Below are 23,159 nucleotides of genomic sequence, written 5' to 3' on the forward strand. Positions count from 1 at the left end.
ACAGCAACTTGTCCTCCTAGAGATGCTGGCCACAATATTCATTATCAGTTAAATATTGCCACCTAGAGATACATTTCTGCACTGCCCTTACTGGAAAATAAAACTGTCAGATGTGCAGTTCAAACCATTTTCACGGTGCAGAAAGCAGAGGCGGAAAGTTATCGAGAAGTCTGGAGCACCGAAGGCATAGAGCCCGGACCCCTCGGTCCCCTCTCTGCACCGGGCGCGCCACCGGACCGGCCCGACGGACATGCGCCACACCGGTCCGGCGCCAGCGACGCTCATCCCCGGGCACGTGCGCGCGGCCGACCCCAAACTCGATTATGCTCGCTCCCGGCGCGCCATCTTGGAGTTCCCACCGGAAGTTCTCAACACTTCCGTCATGGCCGAGGATGACGGTTGCCCGGCGACCGCTGCGGTTGGGCCTAAGCGCCGACGCCTCGTCCGCTGAGGCGGCGGAGCAGGGCCTCCGCTGCGTTCTTTTGTACGCTTGCCGACCCGATTCGGGCCCCACGGGAAACCAGGATGAAGCTGTTCTCTGAGGCGCACAAGACGGTGTTCGTGGTAGATCACTGCCCGTACATGGCCGAGTCCTGTCGGCAGACGGTGGAGTTCGACATGTTCACCAAGAACCGGGCCCCGGGCATCATCCCGCTCGCACCTATCGCCAAGTCGCTGTGGACCTGTGCCGTGGAGTCGGCCATGGAGTACTGCCGCATCATGTACGACATCTTCCCGACCAGGAAACTGGTGAGAGACGCCACCCGCAACAGTACCGGACTAGAGCACAGCTAGGTAGGGGGTGAGGGAGCGCCATGGGGTGCAGTCAGGTTGAGGGAGTGCACAAAGAGGGGTCAAGGTGAGGGGACGCACAGAGAGGGAAACAGGGCAAGGGAACACGGGTCTGTCTAGGACGAGACAGGAGGGCGTGTTGGGGATGTAGGATGAGGCGGGAGGGCGTGTTGGGGATGTAGGATGAGGCTGGAGAGTGTTGGGGATGTAGGATGAGGCGGGAGGGTGGGCATGTTGGGGATGTAAGATGAGGTGGCAGGGTGTGTTGGGAGCGTGTGTAGAGTGAGTGGGGTCTAAGATGAGTGAGTACATCTTAGGAGTGTACTCTTAAGGTGAGGTGGAAGTGTGGGTTTTTTTAGGACAAGGTTAGAGTATATGTGTGTGTATATGTGGGGTCTAGGATGAGGTGGGATCATGGACTATTTGAAAGAGTGGGAGGGGAAATTAATCTCTGTCAAGTGTGAGGGATTGGTTGATGTTGTCTTGGAGTGTAGGCTTGGATGTTGGGAATGGGTGAGCAGTGCATCATTACAATTCGGGTGGTGAATGGAGGTCAGGAATGCAGCTGATGATCTGTGGAAATGGAGGATGTGCCGGGATCAGGGACGCAGTTGTGGCTGGCTGGAGGCCAGGGGAATTGTTGGGGAGCTGACTTGGGGTTAGTGAGTCAGTGGTCTGCATTGCAGGTGAATGGGACAGTGGTTTTGTTAGTAGTTAGAGAACAGTCATTGTAGCACACTTTTCAGACAGGGCAGGGGTGTTGTTTTACAGATACTGGAAAATAGCATTTTGGCAGAGTGTGGAAGAAAGGTCAAGATTTGGGTTATGGGATGGTGGAAAGAGTTCCAGGAATACTGATGAGGAATTATTTCAAAAGCATGAGCTCTGCGTTGTCAACTCATAAGTTGCTCATTTTTGACAGCAGTCATGTGCCCTGCTGAAGGACATGCAATGTTAGTAGTTAAATGGATAAGGAAAACTCTTCTGTGGCTGATAATGTGCTGAAGTATCATTTTACTGTAACATCTCAGTCAGTAGCTTGGCATTTGAAAGATAGCACAGGCTGGCTTTATTCTTCAGTTCTAAGTATATGTGTTGGGATGGTTTAAAAATTGTGGGAGATGAACTGAGCAATCAACTGCAAAAGTAGTTAACAGTGTTTGATATAAAATCATTGCTGATGGCTGAAATGTGAGGCATAATTTTGTACATTTTATTTCTTTTTCAGCAGCGTGTAGATCAGTTAAAGAACTACCAACAAATGGGTTCTCTGTTTTAATCAATAAAACTCTTGTAATTCTTGCAAATAGAGGTTAAAATATTTTCCTGCTCTTCCTGTGGCAATGCTCATGACTTAAAGATTTTCAATACTGGATTATTAATAAGGTGTGAGTTAATTTTGGTGTTTACAAGGTGAAATTGCTCTGCGTCATTGATATTGAAAGCTGTGCTCACTTACAAGTCTCCCTGGAGGCTCACAACACTACTTATAGGATACTTAAATTGTGCAGTAAATTTTTATTGTTTTAAATTTAACTAAATGGGTAGAGGGATAGGCTGGGATTGACTTTGGATCAAAAAAGATTTAATGAAAAAGAGTTAATTGCAAGGATGTTAACAACGTGCGGGCTGGGGGGGAGGTAGGAGGGGGTAACAGTTCGTTCACTTGAATGTTTGAGAAAAATAGCAAAGAATTGAGGGTTATTTAAAAATCAAATTTTGGTCTGTATGGTTGAATCAGTTTTTATCATTCAAAATGGGAATTGAATACAACAATTAAAGGAAAATTTACTGGTCTATGGGGAAGAAGGTGAGTGGGATGAGTTGATTGGGTAAAGGTACAATAGAACAATGGTAGTCTTTACACTACCGAAATATGCATTGGACTGTGGTGTGCTTCCTGGAGTGCTGACATTCCATTTTGAAGATATTACAATTCGTGCATAAAATATGTTCTATTTAATTTCCCTGTGTATCTCAGCCAGCAACATTAAGCAGCATGATGTCAGCATCTGGTGACCAAAGGCTGCTAACAGTTGCTCCAAAGCAATTAATGGGTGCAACCAGGGTAAGTAAAAATAAATGTCCATTAAGACTCTTTGATATGTACTGAATTGAAATGGAATAATTAACAATGGAAACATGAGAATTTAGAGCCTGGACAAAGGCTCAATATTTAGTTTCTAACTTGTAAACAGACAATTTCATAAAGGAAGGGTTATCGGAGTAAAGTTAGATTTGGGTGGGGATGTAAACCAGATTGAGATGTTTCAGTTACTTAATACACATGTCTAATTAATACAAAAATTGTAATTGCTGAATAAGGAAACATTGTTGCCTGTTGCAGTCCCTGACAAATCCAATTTTGGATCAAAATGTTAACCAACAGTAATTACAAAACAAATAGCCCATAATTTGAGGGTAATTTTGAGTATTGGTTATGTTATTGGATTAGTAATCCTGAGTCCTGGAATAATGATCTAAAATGAAAATTCAGATCCTATCATTTTAAATTTAGGTTTAGTTAATTCACTCAGCAATGAAAAAAATCATAGCAATATTCATGATTTTGAAATTAAACTATGGCAAAAATGTTTCACTATTGTATCTGCTGGGTAAGTGAACCCTTTTATTACATTCCCAATTATTTCATTAATAACTCTGGATACGTACAGACAAACCAGATCACCAGAGGATGCAACAGAAATAGCTTATGTGCTGTGAGTATGTTCTTTCGTGTTATCAAATATGCACCTGGGATCCATTGAAGTATCAGGTGAAAGTAGGATAAGGCAACTTTTTGCTACTTTCCTTTCCATCTGATTGGTCAGTACCGTTTCATGCTGAACAATCTTTTAGAAGATACAACAATGGTACTCTGAGTGGGGGCAGTTCACACCCTACCATCAAGAAAGACTTAATACCATCACTCTTAGTCAAAGGGTTGAGCTTTGAAATTCGTTGCTGCTATACTGATTTTGCAGCACCAGGTGAGAGACTCACCATGAGGTTCAAAACCTGTTTGATCTCATCTACTTTAATCTAGCTTTTGTAGCTGCTATTGACCTTGAAACACTGGGAGTGACCATGCAAAGCAGTTGACTTGTATCAAAGTTGGGAGAGCTGTTCCACAGAGCAGACAAGAAACTGGCTAATATGTTGTACTTATTAATCAATACTTTTTGGTCAATGGTTCAAGCTCTTCCATCATCACCTGTGTATATGGCCTGTACCACCGGCAGGTAGCATACAGCAAAGGTTGACTCAGTTGTGTAGAAATGGCCATGAGAATCTTAAAATCACATTGAGATTGCCCTTCATGTGCAATCCAGCTATGTTAACAGGAATACAAAACAGTCATGAGATACCGTGAGGCATCAGCAGCAGTAGCATTGCATTCCACCACATTTACCTTTGGCTGCAAGTTCTCTAACCTGGTATATGCCTTGCTCAAACATTGACAGCTAGAAATATAACCAGCAGTAGATCAGTGTCTAAGGTGTCAGTACATGCTAGAGGCTGCATTATGCAAACAGAAAGCCAAACTGTAATGTGCATTCTTTATGTGCTAAGTAGCAGAAGCAATGTTATTGGAATAGAGAAGCAAACCTACTCTCAAACAAACAGGTTAAAGCTGTAAAGGCCCATCCCTAAATTGGTGGTATATAGAACATGAAGGAGAAAAGGATGCCATGGATGTCCCCAGCCATAGAAGGTGACAGTAATCCCAGAAATGGGATTGGAAATATTTCCTCAACGGCTTCTAGCATTAAGGAAACCAGTCTACTTGACTCACTGTGCTCTGTAACAAAAAATTGTGTTGCAGTTAGTGAAGCTTTGGCAGGTTGCTCAGGTATAACCCTGGCACTGTCATACAAGTGATATGGTGGAACATCATAAAAGGCAGGATCTGTTCAGTCTGACAAGCTACCAGCCCTTCAGTCTATTTTTATTTACAGGCTCAGATTGTTTTACATTAGCTACTTGATTCAAGTGTTTTACCACCTTTGACCAAAAAAGAGAAAACAGCCAGCTGGGATGAGAGTACTGCTCATGGTGTCATGTGCAAATGCGGTGTTTTAAAAGTAGAATCAATGGGGAAAAACTCAACTAGATGGAGTCAGATTTGGTGCAAAACGAAGATGGAGGCTAGTCAGGTTAGCTGCAGGACATTGCTTTTTAAGTTCCTCAGTGCTGTCTTACACCCAACCAGCTGCATCTTTTGAGACCTGGGTTTAGGGGTATTTGATGATATTGTACTTTGTTGAATTCAGTGCAGCTCCTGATATGATAAAGCCGCTTGTGCCGGCACGTGGGATGGCATTCAAATTTATGCTGATAAATGACAATAATAGCATTCACATGAGTACCAGCCAGTAATCATTACTAATGAAAGAATCTAGCTCCTCACAGTGACATTTAGTGAGGTGTTAACAATCTGCTATCAATAACCTTGCGTAATCAGTAACAATTATCTAGTGCATTATGGCAAAACAAATGAACAAGTGACTCTTAGCAATCCTTTTCCAGGACATATGCGAAAGTACGATGATGTATGTTGTATGTACCTGAATGGAGTTTCAGCAACATTAATCAAGTTTGTTGCCATCCAAAACAAGTCCATTTGATTGGCACTGCATTCATTCTCTCCCCCCCCCCCCCCCCCAGTCCATAATTATCCACTCCCCATTAACAGCATACTTTGGCTGCAGTTCTGTCTTCGTGATGCACTTCAGCAACTTACTGAGGCTTTAACTCTCAAGCCTGTATCACCTATCATCCACATTGCTATGGGAAGCAGGTATATGGAAACATTAGTATTCTTAAGTTTTACACAATCCTGACTCAGAAGTATAATGTTGTTCCATCTTCAGTCACTGGGTGAAAATTCCCTATCTACTGCCTTTGGGGCCTACATTTGCTGCAGTTCAAGAACCTGACTCTTCACCAAAATAGAATTTAAAATGGTAATAACTGCTGGCCTTGCTGGTGTCACCTACATCTTGTAAGATGCTCTACAAAAAGAGTGTGCAAATGACAAGTTTTCATTATATAGTAACCTTTTTTTGGAAATGTTTATTCTTTTGGTCCTAAGATACACTTTTGGCTGTAGGACCAAGCACCAAAGTACTGGAGGAACTCACTGGGTCAGGTATCATCTGTGGAAGCAAAAGAGTAGTCCAATGTTTTGTGTCAAGATCCTGTGTTAGGACTCGACCCACAGCATATCCTCTGCTTGCCTCCAGGCCAGATCCCCAGATGAAAATAGTTGGTTGTATTGTGCAGTCTTCTTTAAAAATGGAACTTTGATATTGGTACACATAATTCATTCATTTTTAGAAGCCTTCATCCAATTCTTAACCTTAAGCTACGAGGACATATGGTTGGGGTTAGTAAGTGTGGGAATCCTATGTTTGTACCGGAAATGTGTGAGACTTGTTGGCTGCCCCCAGCACAGTCCTCACTGATTTGATTTAATGTATTTCACTGTATGTTTTGATATACATGTGACAAATAAAAATGATCTTTAAATCTTCACCGTATCTTTTTTACTTGAGATCAATTTTTTTTGTGTGGAGTATCTTGTACAACAGCAATTTAATGGTGATGACTGCAGTAAACAATTGTTGTATTATTACTTGATTATAGATCCAGTGTAAGTGTTCTGCAAAATTCAGACTTACCACCTCTGTTAATTCTTTGGCAGGATTTGCTAAAATGGCCATATCTTTACCTCTGGCCCCCCTCTCTGCTTTCCTTCTGTGATTCCCTTGTCCATTCATCCCTTCCCAGTTGAGCAGTGAATGGTATGCCGTGTTAAGCCAGTTCTGAGGATTATCAGTCCAGTAACATAACCACTACGTTGCATTTGTTAGAGATATTAAATATAGATGACAAATATTTGTTTGAATTTTGGGACAAATTACATTTTTGAAATTAAGCAGCCAAAAATAAAAGTGAACAAACTTCTCTAACAAGTATTTTACATATATTAATAACTAATGTGGAGGAGCTCATGAATGTTTCTACCAGTGTGCTCTATATACTTGCCAAAATGATATTTTAATGGTTTCTTCTGTAATTTGTTATGTAATATAAAATGCTTTGGATTGTTTCTGATGTTCCTATGGTTAAACATATTCACTTGTGTTTCAAAAATGCTATGCAATATATAAGATGAGTAAATGAGCAGAAGTAGTCATTCTTTGTTGCATAGATGATTTTGTAGATTTTTAGGCTGCAGTGTTGACATGTTTCAGTATTTTCCTCATTTCTTCAAAACTGTCATTACCCCACAGTTATTGCCAGAGTTCAGTGTACTCTCTATAACATTTCTGTTCCTATCTGAGATCTTTGAATTGTATAGCCTGGCAACTTATAAAACTCTTTTGGTTTTCCTGCTCGATTGTTTATTTTAGTTGTTTCCTTTAATTGGGTGTTAAATTATTAGTTGTGTATCATGTCAGCCTTTCACTGTAATAGATATTTTCAGTCTAACAGTTGATTTTCTACTTTTCCACTAAACTAGCATGCGCTGCAGTTATCCATAAGACAAAGGAGCAGAAGTCGGCCATTCGACCCATCGAGTCTGCTCCGCCATTTCATCATGAGCTGATCCAGTCTCCCCTTTAGTCCCAATCCCCTGCCTTCTCACCATAACCTTTGATGCCCTAACTACTCAGATACCTATTAATCTCTGCCTTAAATACACCCACTGACCCGGCCTCCACTGCCGCCTGTGGCAACAAATTCCACAGATTCACCACCCTCTAGCTAAAAAAATTTTTTCGCATCTCCGTTCTGAATGGGCGCCCCGCAATTCTCACGTCATGTCCTCTCGTACTAGACTCCCCCACCATGAGAAACAATTTTGCCACATCTACTCTGTCCGTGCCTTTCAACATTCGAAATGTTTCTATGAGGTTCCCCCTCATTCTTCTAAACTCCAAGGAGTACAGTCCAAGAGTGGTCAAACGTTCCTCATATGTTAACCCTTTCATTCCCGGAATCATTCTAGTGAATCTTCTCTGAACCCTCTCCAACGTCAGCACATCCTTTCTTAAATAAGGAGCCCAAAACTGAACACAGTATTCCAAGTAGGTCTTAACAATGCCTTATAGAGCCTCAACATCACATCACTGCTCCTATACTCTATTCCTCTAGAAATTAATGCCAACATTGCATTCGCCTTCTTCACCACCGACTCAACCTGGAGGTTAACTTTAAGGGTATCCTGCACGAGAACTCCCAAGTCCTGTTGCATCTCAGAACTTTGAATTCTCTCCCCATTTAAATAATAGTTTGCTCGTTTATTTCTTCTACCAAAGTGCGTGACCGTACACTTTCCGACATTGTAATTCATTTGCCACTTCTTTGCCCATTCCCCCAATCTATCCAAGTCTCTCTGCAGACTCTCTGTTTCCTCAGCACTACCGGCCCCTCCACCTATCTTTGTATCATCAGCAAATTTAGCCACAAAGCCATCTATTCCATAATCCAAATCGTTGATATACAACGTAAAAAGAAGGGGCCCCAACACGGACCCTTGCAGAACACCACTGGTAACCGGCAGCCAACCGGAGTGGGATCCCTTTATTCCCACTCTCGTGTTTCCTGCCAATCAACCAACACTCTATCCACGTATGTAACTTTCCTGTAATTCCATGGGCTCTTATCTTGTTTAGCAGCCTCATGTGCGGCACCTTGTCAAAGGCCTTCTGAAAATCCAAATACACAACATCCACTACATCTCCCTTGTCTAGCCTGCTTGTAATTTCCTCAAAAAATTGCACTAGGTTTGTCGGGCAGGATTTTCCTTGAAGGAAACCATGCTGAGTTCTGCCTATCTTGTCATATGCCTCCAGGTACTCCGTAACCTCATCCTTGACAATCGACTCCAACAACTTCCCAACCACCGATGTCAAGCTAACAGGTCTATAATTTCCTTTTTGCTTCCTTGCCCCCTTCTTAAATAGCAGAGCGACATTTGCAATCTTCCAGTCCTCCAGAACCAGGCCAGAATCTATCAACTTTTGAAAGATCATTGCTAATGCCTCCCGCAATCTCCACTGCTACTTCCTTCAGAACACGAGGGTGCATTCCATCTGGTTCAGGAGATTTATCTACCCTTAGACTATTCAGCTTCCTGAGTACTTACTCTGTTGTAATTGTGACTGCGCATATTTCTCTTCCCTGACACCTTGAATGTCCGGTATATTGCTGAAGTCTTCCTCAGTGAAGACTGATGCAAAATACTCGTTCAGTTCCTCCGCCATCTCCTTATCTCCCATTACAATTTCTCCAGCATCATTTTCTATCGGTCCTATATGTACCCTCACCTGTCTTTTACTCTTTATATACTTGAAAAAGCTTTTAGTATCCTCTTTGATATTATTTGCTAGCTTCCTTTCATAGTTCATCTTTTCTCTCTTAATGACCTTCTTAGTTTCCTTTTGTAAGCTTTTAAAAACTTCCCAATCCTCTGTCTTCCCACTAAGTTTTGCTTCCTTGTATGCCCTCTGCTTTGCTTTTACTTTGGCTTTGACTTAATCTTGTCCTTTTTCCATTCGAAAATTTCTTTTTCTTTGGAATATATCTGACTTGCACCTTCCTCACTTCTCACATAAACTCCAGCCACTGCTGCTCTGCCATCCTTCCCGCTAGTGTCCCTTTCCAGTCAACCTTGGCCAGTTCCTCTCTCATGCCACTGTAATTTCCTTTACTCCACTGAAATACCGACACATCAGATTTCGGCTTCTCTTTCTCAAATTTCACAGTGAACTCAATCATGTTGTGATCACTACCTCCTAAGGGTTCCTTCACTTCCATCTCTCTAATCACCTCTGGTTCATTACACAACACTCAATCCAGTACAGATGATCCCCTAGTGGGCTCAACAACAAGCTGTTCTAAAAAGCCATCTCGTAGACATTCTACAAATTCTCTCTCTTGAGTTCCAGTGCCGACCTGATTTTCCCAATCCACTCACATGTTAAAATCCCCTACAATTATCATAACACTGCCCTTCTGGCAAGCCTTTTCTATTTCCTGTTGTAATTTGTAGTCCACATCACTGCAGCTATTTGGAGGCCTGTAGATAACTGCCATCAGGGTCATTTTACCCCTGCGATTTCTTAGCTCAACCCATAAAGATTCTGTACCTTCCGATCCTATGTCAACTCTTTCTAACGATTTAATATCATTTCTTACCATTAAAGTCACACCACCCCCTCTACCTAACTGTCTGTCCTTCCTGACATCCTTACTGCTCACTACCTTAGATCTATTTCTGTTTTCCCTCTCCTCCGCTCCATCATTCCGGTTACCACCCCTCTGCCAAATTACAAATGTTTGTAGTTTAAACCCTCCCTAACAGCTCTATTAAACCTTCCCGCCAGGATATTGGTCCCTTTAGGATTCAAGTGTAACCTGTCCTTTTTGTACAGGTCACACCTGCCCCAAAAGAGGTCCCAATGATCCAGAAACTTGAATCCCTGCTCCTGCTCCAATCCCTCAGCCATGCATTTATCCTCCACCTCATTTCATTCCTACTCTCACTGTCGCGTGGCACAGGCAGTAATCCCGAGATTACTACCTTTGCAGTCCTTCTTAACTGCCTTCCTAACTCCCTATATTCTCCTTTCAGGACCTCTTCCCTTTTCCTACCTATGTCATTGGTACCTATATGTACCACGACCTCTGGCTCATCACCTTCCCACTTCAGGATATCTTGGACACGAGCAGAAACATCCCAGACCCTGGCACCAGGGAGGCAAATTACCATCCGGGCCTCCTGATCGCATCCACAGAAATGCCTATCTGACTCCCTAACTATCTACTGCCTTCCTCTTCTTTTCCTTACCCTTCTGAGTTACAGGGCCGGACTCTGTGCCGGAGGCATGGCCACATGTTGCTTCATCAGCTTACCTGCACATTTTAGGTGTTTTGTTCAAATTCCAATGTTAATGATTATTTCCATTTCATCTTCTTAGCAGATGTTTGGCCTTAATCTGACTATTTATGTCCCTGAATTTGAAACTTTTTATGTAATAAGCAAAAGCTGTTTTTTTTTGCCAGTACTTCATGGAACCCAGGTAAGTTACAGACCCCGAGGTAGCTTCTGGCCTATCATTATGATGACTCTTTGTTAAACGATCCAAAACTGACTGCACAGTAATGCACCTCTATGTAACACAACTTTTTCTTGACTTCAAATTTTGATGAATTGATAGCCAAGTCTGTTTTGGGGGAAGTTGTAATATCCTAATGAAGAGAACCATATTGAAATCCACAAGCTACAGTGTATAGTTGTGTAATCATAACGTCACTGCAGGAGTCAATTGTGAGCAACAGTAGGAACAACTTAGCAAAGAATGAATTTAGCAATGTACTTAATGCTTTCCACACAGTATTGTTTTCTGTGCCCAAGAGCATGGATCACTACTTGTTGGAAATAAGACAAGTTTGTTTAATCAGTACATGTAATTTGAATGAAACAAGTTGTATCATGTAGGCATATTTTACATTCCCAAAAATGTTGAAGTTGTACACATGCAACAACCATGTTCTGATGAAAGTTTACAGTATTAATTTATTTTGAAATTAATTCCAGATATTTGTACTTTGTTTAATTTTGGTTTTGATTTTTTTCTCAGGTGAATTTCATTGTAAGTGACTCAAGGGCACATACCCTGAACTCCTGGGGACAAGAAGATCAGAACTTGCAAGAGGTAAAGCAGAACTTTTAAATTTTGGAGTAAGGAGTAAATCCTCTCTGAAAATTGGCTTCAACCTTCTTAATTTTGTATTGTTAATCAATAACAGATTTTAAAGCACTAATCAAGCGAAGTTAACTTTTACCAATTTTCAACAGTAACTATTCTGGCTGCAGATTTAATCAGTTTTTCATTCTAAATTTTTATGTTAAGTATTTGAAATTAAGTTATACAGCTGCTACAGTTTAATTGCCTAGGCTTCTGGCTGTTTATCCAGTAACTCAGCCACTTTGGTGCTGTACGTTCCATGTACAGAACGCAAACATGGAAAGGTGGTGAACCTCTGGAATTCTTTACTCTGGAAAGTTGTGGAAATGAGATCATTGGGGATAGACAAAGAGGAATTGGATGGAACTTTGTGTCATCAGAGAACTGAGTGACATGGGGAACATTTCTTCTTTGGTGGCTCTCCATAGTATTAGTGACGAAACAAGTGGTTTGGAACTCTTACGTTTGTATTAGTAAAGGAGGACCAGGACATGTGAAGTTTTCTGTTTGATAGTAGGGTTTTGGAATCACAGAAAAGCAATTAAGTATTTCAATCTAGGGAAATTAAAGATGATTTCCTAGAAGGATAAACTCAAATGGGCTGATGGCATATAACCATATAACAATTACAGCACGGAAACAGGCCATCTCGGCCCTTCTAGTCCGTGCCGAACGCTTACACTCACCTAGTCCCACTGGCCCGCACTCAGCCTATAACCCTCTATTCCTTTCCTGTCCATATACCTATCCAATTTTACTTTAAATGACAATACCAAACCTGCTTCTGCCACTTCTACTGGAAGCCCATTCCACACAGCTACCACTCTCTGAGTAAAGGAATTCCCCCTCGTGTTACCCTTAAACTTTTGCCCCCTAACTCTCAAATCATGTCCTCTTGTTTGAATCTCCCCTACTCTCAATGGAAAAAGCCTATCCACGTCAACTCGATCTATCCCCCTCATTATTTTAAATACCTCAATCAAGTCCCCCCTCAACCTTCTACGCTCCAAAGAATAAAGACCTAACTTGTTCAGCCTTCCCCTGTAACTTAGGTGCTGAAACCCAGGTAACATTGTAGTAAATCTTCTCTGTACTCTCTCTACAGATATCTATTGATATCTTTCCTATAATTCAGTGACCAGAACTGTACACAATACTCCAAATTCGGCCTTATCAATGCCTTGTACAATTTTAACATTACATCCCAACTCCTATACTCAATGCTCTGATTTATAAAGGCCAGCATACCAAAAGCTTTCTTCACCACCCTATCCACATGAGATTCCACCTTCAGGGAACTATGCACCATTATTCCTAGATCACTCTGTTCTGGATGGCATGGAAGGGAGCAAGATGGGTTTAAGATTTCTTCTCATTTTTCATACAAAGCACTGTTAAAACCATTGTTACTTGTGTGGATTAAGGTAATAATTTTTTTAATGAGTTATATCTCACTATTGGTAACTGATATTTTCAAGAACTCTCAATGTTTGAATGTTGTGACCAAATAAAGAATAAAATTGCCTACCTGCTCCAAAATACGCCATTGTCTTTTATTACACCATGTTTTATTTTCTGACGCTACAGTTCAACCTTTCACACTAAATTTGTATTCTCAGTGAAAATGCGATTTCCATAAACTGAATGAGTGTTCTATTATTGTGAACTACACTCCTGATTGAGGCCATAGGCTCCCCAGTCAACTCTTGCTTCTTGGAAATGCCTGAACATATAATGTCAATATGTGTTGGCTAAAGCAAATAACAGACCGAAGCAGTACATTATAGCAAGATAGTGATGGAACTGGCTGTCAGGAAATAACATAGAATCATGGAATTAATTTCAGCATGGTGGGCCAATTGGCTCATCTAATCAATGCTGGTTGTTTATAGAGTAACCCCATCAGTTTCATTCCCTTGTTGTTTCCCCACAGCCCTACAAATTATGGTCCAAAAGCTGCCTCTCTAATTGCCTTTCAGAGACTGAGATTTAGCTTCAGCTCTGCCTACAAGCACAATTTAGATCCCAAGTGTTGAATTTTAAAAAAATCCGTCCTCCTGACATGATGTGAAATGTTTCCTCAGTCCTTAAATTGCCTGCCATTAGGAAGAGCTTCCCTTTGTTGCCTTATCTTATTGTATTATAATCTTGTATGCATTCACCAAATTATGTTTCAACCTGCTTTGTTCCAAGGAGGACAACCCTTATTAATCCCTAAATGTGGCAACCAGAAATAGATCCATTTGTCTATTTATGGCATATATTTATCAACGTTACTTCTGTGCAATAGTGTGTTGGGGCAAAGGCATCAACACGGTGATGCCAACCGGCTCAATAAACTGATTTGAAAGGCTGGCTCTGTTACAGGAGTTAAACTGGACATACTGGTAGAAAAAAGGACCCTCCAGAAAATCCTGGCTATTCTGCACAATGTTTCTCATCCTCTACATGCCTGTTGGGCTGAACGGAGGAGCACTTTCAGTAAGAGACTTACGGAAACTGCACTGTTCCCTCAGTCATTAGGCTCTATAATGAGCCAACCTATAGCCAGGGAAGTGATGACCCCCCCCCCCCCCCCATTAAGATTGTTATTAACCTCTGTTTAAGTTTTGTTTAGCTCTGTTTACCGTACTCTGTTATCACAGATACCCTGCGCAATACTACTGTCACTGCTTATCTGGACAGTGTGAATGTACAGTCATTACTGTATCATGTTAATGGTAATTCTTGCACTATCATCTTATTAAGTGTGAACCTGTAAAGCTTGTAATTTTTGACTTGTAAATCTTATACATTTTATTTTTAAGGTAACTTTTTTTATTTCTTAATATTTGTATACTTGTAATGCTACACTGTAATTTCCTTTGGGATCAATGAAGTATCTATCTATGTATCCGCTTTAGTACTCTGTACCTTCATTTATGATTCTGAGAATTTGACATACTTTACTGAATATTGTCTCAATGAAAAGAATTATGTACATGCACGTAGATCAGGGGTGTCAAACTCATTTTAGATCACGGGCCGGATTGAGCAAAATGCAGCTTCATGCAGGCCGGATCAGACGGACACGTGCGAACGCAGCTTTCGTTGCCTCCGTTTTTTCAGCCTGCTGTCATGTGTCTCAGTCTCTGCTATAACTACAAAGTGTTTCACTTTACAAATTCCGTTTCTTATGAAGAAGACTGCCGAATAAACACTAAAAACCCTGAAAACCTGGTACCTGAATAAACTCAGCATTAGCCATATCATACGCCATAGGCGCTTCGATTACTGGGGCCAGCTTTAATAGTAATTAGATATTATCTCGCAGGTCAAAGATAATTCCACCGCGGGCCGGATTTGGCCCGCGGGCCTTGAGTTTGACATATATGACGTAGATCATTTGCTTCTGCACACCTTTTTGAAATGTGCTATCTAGGCAATATTATTCTTTATGCCAAAATATATCCCCTCAAACTTCTCTGCATTAAATTTCATCTGCACTTGGCAATCCATTCAGCCAGATTATGTGTGCCCTCTTGCTGTCTGTTGGCCCCTCCTGTTTGGAAACTTAACCCTGCATATCCACATGAAAAGTTTTAATAAGATTAATAAACACCTTGGTCATGAAATTGATCCTGAGGTACTCGGTGTCTCCCATTTACTGTTAAGACCCTTTAATTCTGTGGTCCTTGATTTTGCTAAACTACATTTTGTGTGGGACTTTATCAAGTGCCTTTTGAATATCCATGCAGACAACATCCTCTGCACTTTCTTCATTTAAAAAACAATACAGTTAGTTAAGCCAGCATGATTTGCCAAACTGTGCTGACTCTCCTTTACCAACTCAAAATTCTCCTTGATTATTGTTACTAAAGCTTTGATGCACCAAGATTAAACTGACATGCCTGTAGTTACCTAGCATGTTCTTTTTTTGATCAAGGGTGTTTTATTTATCATTTCCCAATCTTCTTATGCCTTCCCATGTTTCAAGAGTTTTGAAGATTATGTATGGCAAGGCCTTTTGCAACTTCCGTCCATCTCTATAAGTATCTCATCTGGACCTGTATCATAAGTCTTTGTTTTGTGATCTTTCATCCTATCCATCTCTGCTGGTAGTCCTTCTGTTGACATCTTAGGAGCACTTTGTTACTGATTTAAATCAAATAATTGCATGTTTTGTATCCAGAGCTTTTCGTGCCTATGCATAGAGCTCTTTATTTATCCTTGGCTCCAGCCCTTCTCTCTCCCGGTTCCTAATGAAATATAAATAGAAGATTTTTATATTACTTTATGTCTGCTGCCATTTTCCGTCACGAACACCCTCCTTTCATCTTGCTTTGTTCTTTGTTTCTCCTTGTAGATTACTGTATTAAGCTTGGTTCTTGCAGAAGTATTCTGTTACCTAACATGAGTCATACATCCTTTGTCTTTTTTTGTCACTCATGGAGCTCTGGTTTTCCCATTGTGGGAATATTACCAAGCCTAAATCTGAAGCATCTGCTCTTTAATGATTGCCCGTTGTTCCTTCAGTGCTTCATTTACTAATTGTCTTCTGTAATTAAAAGCGCCAGTCTACTCATTTTTATCTTTCCCTTTTTTTGGAATCCTTGTATCCTGAGAGATAAAGTGCTCTGATTTTTTTTTCCCTTTTGGAGTTTTGTTGTTTTTATTGCATCATAATTCTACAAGGTTATATGTTTCTGCAGTGGCGAGGGAAGCAAAGTTAATGTGTAACTTAAAAAAGCTTAAGAACCTTAGTTTTCCTAATGGAGGAGTAAGAATGCAAGACCATGGAAGTTAAGTCTTCATTCTCCATTGACTAGAATTTTACAATTGTTTTGTGTCCACTTCAAACATAGAAATCCAAAAGGAGCTTGTCAGTGTGGATCATGAGCTGTTTTCACTGACAGAAGGGTCACCAACAAGGGACATAGTTATAAATTAAAGGGCCAATCGTCAGAAATAGGGGCACAAAGAACTGTCTTCAGAGAGAGTAGTGAATCTTCGAAATTCTTTATCCCAGTGATTATTGGAAACCAAATCACTTGAGGTAGAGATAGATAAGTTTTTGAAAAATTGAGGGCCATAGGAACTTCCACAGAAGAGGAGTCAAAGCCAGCATAGATCACCTATGTTCATATAGAAACATTGACTCAGCTTGAGAGGCCCTGCAGCCTATTCCTGCTCCTCTTGTGTTTATTTCTGAGCAGTGCATATTAAGGGAGTGTGTAAAAAGCAAATTGTTTTCACTGTTCAAAGCACATGGGAAATAGAAATGAAGGTGCTGAGGAAGTCCAATGGAGAACAAAAAAATACAGAAATTGAGAAAGTGTGAGGGAATGAGGTTAATTGTTTGCTTTGCAAAGTAGCTGACAGATGCTGTGTTTGAGTGTTCTCCTTCCACACTTCAGAATTCATTCCACATTTTTCTGAAATAACTATTCTTTGCTTGGTCAGCTCTGTATAAAATATGGAAACTCTAATCTAACAGTGTTTTGTCATTTATCAAAAATCAGACAATGATAGATTTCTTCTCCTTAACAGCTAATGGCAGCCCTTGCAGCTGTTGGGCCTCCCAATCCTCGCATGGACCCAGAATGCTGCAGTGTACTGCATGGCTTAGTTGAAGCAGTCGAGGTCCTATGTAAATGTACAGATTATCAGCATGAAGCTCGAACTACTTTAATGGAGAATGCAGACCGTGTCAGCAATCGTGGACGTATCATCTGCATAACTAATGCCAAAAGGTGTGTTGGTTAGCATCCAGTGATATGAGTTTCATCTCTGCACTATTTACACATTTGTTAGTCATTTAAAATGTTATTACAAAAACATGCAAAATATCTCCAACAAATGGATAACATGATAGAAATCCATTTGTGAGGTACTTCTGAGGGAAGGAAGTGTGTAATCAGTTATGTGGTCTTTATCTATAAAGTTACTTCCAACATTTGTTATTCAGCAATAGTTATTACAGTGTGCTGTGGTTAAGTTCTGATGGTAATCACCTTTATGTGAACATTTAGTTATTGAAAGCGATACAGATGTCAATTTGGGTATTATGACAAAAGTTGTATGGAAAGTGATGTGATCTGGTTATGAAACTCCTGCTATTCCACCCCAGTTTTTCTACTACGCTAGTAAAATTTTGCCAACAGGAATACCTAGCACCTAACATTGGATGACCTTACTCTGAATGTCTTGGCTCTGGCAGTGTTTCCACACCCTCAGCACCCTGCATCTGAACCTTTAAAAATGTGGATCTCTTTGCACCAAGAGCAAATCGTATAAACTCAGCATTGTCTCCCAGGTGCCAGCAGAGCCTTTGAGAGTGAGTGTATTCAAAAGCCAAAGTCTCAAACCCAGCAACAAACTCTCCATCTTGCAACCAGCAGTGGTTCTTGTATTCTTCAGAAATATGGGAGAATGGCAGAAGATAACTTGATGTCCTGGAGAGGTAGCATCAACTTTTTCTCCATAAAGTTCTCCATAAAACCATAAGTTATAAGAGCAGAATTAGGTCATTTGGCCATTGAGTCTGCTCAATGATTGGTTGGTTTATTATCCCTGTCAACCCCATTCTCCTGCCTTCTTGTGATTAGTTCTCCACATTGATTAATTTGCCTATCTGTCAATGTCAGTGATCTTTCCTAGCCAGCATCCCTTCTGATTGTGCCAGAGCTCCATTGGGTGAGCCTTATCATCCCAATATCAGAGTCCCAAAAAAGACAATATTGTAAGCTCTGTCAAAGTAAGATGGTCCCCATAGCAACCATGAAACTCAACATTTCAGCACAGTACAGGCTCTTGGCCCATGATACTGTGCCAACCATTGAACTTGCTCTTAAATCAATCTAACCCTTCCCGCCTAAATAGCCCTCCATTTTTCTAGCACTGTGTGCCATCTTAAGAGTTTCTTAAATGCCTGTAAAGTATCTGCCTCTAAAGTAACACACACAAAATGCTGGTGGAATGTAGCAGGCCAGGCAGCATCTATAGGGAGAGGCACTGTTGACATTTCGGGCCGAGACCCTTCGTCAGGTCTTTCCTTTCAGTTAGTCCTGAGGAAGGGTCTCATCCCGAAACGTCAACAGCGCTTCTCCCTATAGATGCTGCCTGGTCTGCTGCGTTCCACCAGTACTTTGTGTGTGTTGCTTTAATTTCCAGCATCTGCAGATTTCCTTGTGTTTGCCTGTAGAGTCATCATTTCAATGACTTTGTCAGTGTCTTCTTTATTTACCGAAATGGCCAGTATCTGACACAGCGAAATAGAGAAGGTCAATATAGGGAGGCACTGAACACTTGTCTCAATGACAAGAGCTCGAGGGGCCATACACAAACACCAGAGAAGGATTACAATATCCTATCTATCTACCCACTTACCTTGTCTAGTTCAATCTATTCAATCCACGGCTGGATTTTTGCATCCCACGTAGAACTCTTCAGCCACTTCCTAGTGCACAGATCTGGAGTGAATGTGCAGAGCTGTGATTTAATCAAGGCGTACCCAGGATGAAGATTTATCAAAACACAACTAATTATTTAGTTGGTTTATGTTTCCTCTTTTTACTATGTACTCCCTTAACAAGTTTGTCCTGACTCATTTATTTCCCTTAAATTTGTCTTATAGTGACAGCCACGTGCGAATGTTAGAAGACTGTGTTCAAGAGACGATCCATGAGCATAACAAATTAGCAGCTAGTTCTGATAAGTAAGCTTGTCTCATATTCAATACAAAGAAAAACTTTATTGTGATCTATCGGTTACATTAAAAATATAAATTTACAGTATTGTGTTTATTTTTAAGTATTAAATTCTGTGTGCAGCTTGTGAATTAGTGGTTGACTGTTGCCAGCTGAAGATGTATGCAACATTTAAGGTATATTATCAATGAGCTATGAAGTTTCATTGTATCAGTTTGCAGGAAAAGCTAGAAAATACTTTTATTTAAAGTAGCACTTTGAAAGTAATGTTGTTAATTTTAAATTTGAACAATAGTAATATCCAGTTGCAATCCATGATGTTTTTTCCCTGTTTTGAAACATTTGAATTTGATACTTGCTTAGTCAATTGGCCTACAAGAAAGGAGCTCTCTTCTGATCATTTTTCTAGGTATTCCCAGTCACACCAGAAGGTGGAGTACTGGCCTGTGTCACAGGTTTGTTGAAAGATTTCACTCTTGCACTCTGCAAGGAGGAAACAGCCCACTTATTTCAACGTTTTAAAATACTTTTCACTTGCTCATTTCTTGAAATGAAAAGTTGTTGATTTAAAAAAAATGTAACTTTTGCCAGTTTTTTTTATTTTGGTGAGAAGTGCAATGATCAATCCAGTTGACACCATCTAACCTTGAAGATATATCACACTTTAGACAGAAGTTGGTTTGCTCAATATCTTTTGTTTCCTTTCAGCTTGATGCAAATTCAGCATTGTGAACTGGTCTTAATTCATACCTACACAGTTGGTGAAGACAGCCTTGTTTCAGATCATCCAAAGAAAGATGTGAGTTAAGTTTTCTGTGCACATTAACACAGCTATGTATGTGTTTTAGTGCTATGAGACTAATGGGATGAGTTGTGTACATGGTCACTTCTGCATCTCTTAAGTATGGTGATGTGTTATCAAGTGTTTCACGCCTTTAGCTTTGTGTTTTAATGGAAACAATCCTGCCACATTCTCCAGACACATTAAAATAGAATTCTGTTAGAAAATGGGATTATCAGAATCAGGTACTTGAGTTCAGCACAGATATAGTGGGTGGAAGAGATACTTTCCATACTGTATGAGTCCACTTCAACATTCAGTAATTAGGGATGTATATTTGAATCAGTTGATAGAAGGGTGTAACAGGGAAATGAGAAAAAGATTTTCACTCAGTGATTAGTTTGGGCATCTAGAAGATTTGTCTGAAACACTGGGGTAGACAGTGACTCTTAAAATATACTTGAAAGAACCACAACTTACACTATTACAATCCAAATTAAGTTCACATTTCAAAATAAATTTGTTATCATAGCACATACAGTATATGTCAACATATACAACCCTGAAATTAATTTTTTGCAGGCATTATATCAAAGAACCATAATAAAATCAATGAATCTCCGCAGCCAGCAGGGCAGACAAACAATCAATGTGAAGAAGACACAAATCTCAAATACAAAAGAGAGAGAAAAAAATGAATAAACAAGTAATAAATATTGAGAACATGAGATGAAGAGTCCTAGAAAGTGAGTCAGTAGATTGTGGGAACAGTTCAGTGATGGGGCAAGTGAAGTTGAGTGAAGTTATCTCCACTGGTTCAGGATGGTTGAGGGATAATAACTCTTCCTGAACCTGGTAGTGAGAGTCCTGAGGCACCTGTACCTTCTAACTGATGTCAGCAGAGAGAAGAGAGCATGACCTAGATAGTGGGAGTCTCTAATGATGGAAGCTGCATTCCTGTGACAGTGCTCCATGTAGATGTACTCACTGGCTTTACCCATGATGGACTGGGCCATATCCACTACTTTTTGTATAATTTTCCATTCAAGGGCATTGGTGTTTCAATATACTCTCCACACATCTATAGAAGTTTGTCAAAGTATTAGATGTCATGGAGAATCTTCGCAAACTTCTAAGGAAGTAGAGGCACTGTTGTGCTTACTTTGTAATTGCACTTGTGTGTTGAGTCCAAGACAGGTCCTCTGAAATGATAACACCGAGAAATTTAAAGTTGCTAACTCTCTTCACTTTTGATCCCCTGATGGGGACCAGCTCATGGACATCCAGTTTCCATCTCCTGAAGTCAATAATAGCTCCTTGGTCCTGCTGATATTGAGTGATAAGTTCTTGTTGTGGCACCACTCAACCAGATTTCCAATCTCCCTTTTATATACTGATATACTGATTCATCACCATCTTTGATTTGGACAGTGGCAGTCATCAAACTTAAATGTGGCATTGGAGCTGTGCTTAGCTAGGTGTCATAAGTGTAAAGTGAGAAGAGCAGGGGGCTAAGCACACAGCCTTGTGGTGCACCTGTGCTGATGGAGATTGTGGAGGAGATTTTGCCAATCTGAACTGATTTGGTTCTGCTAGTGAAGAAATTGAGGATCCAATTGCACAGGGTGTATTGAGACCAAGGTTTTGAAGCTCAAAGCTTATTAGTTTTAAAGGGGATGATAGTGTTGTTTTGAGTGGAGTATAAATTGAGTATAAATTAGCTAATTTTTTGGCTCTATGGATGTTCTAGTCTCTGAATGCAGGTGGTTCTTTATTCAGTGATGCTAGATAGGTGGAACTTAATGCAGGTGGACAGGAATGTTTGCACAAACCACTCTTTGTGGTGTTACGTAACCCCGTAACCAGGTAACTTACCAGCAAAGATAGATGGATCAGCTGAGTCGGATGCTACTATTTTCAAACGTTTTATTCGAAAAGGGCACAAACGTATGGTTAATACAAAACATTCAGATCATATACATTGTCAAACTCAATCTAAAACACCGGTGTAACCATAATCAATCAGAAATAAGCTCTACAGTTGTCTAGGGGTTAATACAGAGTCCAATTGAAATATAAAGAGTCACTCAGAAGTTTGCAGGCTTTTCCCTTTTGGGAACCGCTGGGGTTTTCATGTTGTAGAGAGAAAGAGATGATTTGGAAAAGATAAACACTTGCCCGTCGTCTTGGCAGAGCAAATCCTTGGAATCAGGGGAGCAGACTTCCCCGTTGTTAGCTAAAAGCAGTCTTTCGTTGGTTCTAGCCACAGATTCAAAAGTTGGAATCTAACGCACGTGGCTTCCTTCAGAATGGCTTCCCGCTCCCACGGGAATCGATATCGTGCTTCCTTCGTCTCCTGGGTGCGTCTGAGGGTTCCCCCCCCCCCCCCCCAGACCCTCCTTTATACTTCTTCACGGGATCGCAGGTGTCAATCAGGTTGCAGGTGATGCGATCTCTCTCTCAACCAGCCCACTTTGCCCGAGGGCTTTTCACGTGGTCTCCATGAGACAATAGTCAAGGTCACCTTTATTCTGCTTCTTGGGAGAACGTGGTCTCTCTCTCTCTCTCCCATTTCCCTGGGTCTATTCAGCACGTCCCTTCCTCTTTTGGGGTCAGCTGACCCCCCTCTTGACTCGGGTTCTTGAGATTCTCACAAAGGAGGGGGCCGATGGCATAACACCTCCCCCCATAACGGGTTTTTAACCAGCGGTTAAAAACAGGTTGGTACCGGGTTTTGTTTTTGAATCTACATACTACACAAGCTTTTCTCTTCACAGAGTGCTATTGTCATACATTCAAGTCAGGATCTAAACAGGTAACAAGTACAGTGCCCCTTTTCTTTAATACCTTAACCTCACGTGCCATACTAACGCCTGGTAGCATCAAACTTCAGCTCAATAACCACCTTATTTATTTGCTTTCTTCAGCAACATAACTAAGGAGGTGTGATCTTAGCTTACATACATCTACAAAGGTTCATGCAAAATACTAATTTTTATGTTACTTTCAAACTTAACAGTCAAGCTTCCATGGGTGTTGTCTTTATTATTCACATACTTTGTCAAAATCCCTTAAAACCGGCTTCTGCTATTTAAAAATCGCGTCCCCATTAACCCTCGCCTCTTTTCCGGTTAA

At 40.7% G+C, this 23,159-nt stretch overlaps 1 protein-coding gene across 3 annotated transcripts in view; it reads left to right on the forward strand.

Annotated features, from left to right (window-relative positions):
* The first annotated feature begins 370 nt into the window (after window positions 1-370).
* Window positions 371-23,159, forward strand: part of ints13 (integrator complex subunit 13) — an 89,634-nt gene continuing 66,845 nt past the window's right edge. For 2 of the 3 annotated variants that reach the window (XM_073066044.1, XM_073066046.1), the window contains exons 1-6: window positions 371-750; window positions 2,774-2,860; window positions 11,448-11,522; window positions 17,085-17,287; window positions 19,171-19,251; window positions 19,952-20,042. In XM_073066044.1, coding sequence (XP_072922145.1) covers window positions 526-750; window positions 2,774-2,860; window positions 11,448-11,522; window positions 17,085-17,287; window positions 19,171-19,251; window positions 19,952-20,042 — 762 coding nt within the window. In that variant the 5' untranslated portion in view covers window positions 371-525. The remainder of the gene's footprint in view (window positions 751-2,773; window positions 2,861-11,447; window positions 11,523-17,084; window positions 17,288-19,170; window positions 19,252-19,951; window positions 20,043-23,159) is intronic. The other variant, XM_073066047.1, reaches the window with a different exon arrangement.

Source organism: Hemitrygon akajei, chromosome 14, assembly GCF_048418815.1.
Source record: "Hemitrygon akajei chromosome 14, sHemAka1.3, whole genome shotgun sequence".
NCBI lineage: Eukaryota > Metazoa > Chordata > Chondrichthyes > Myliobatiformes > Dasyatidae > Hemitrygon > Hemitrygon akajei.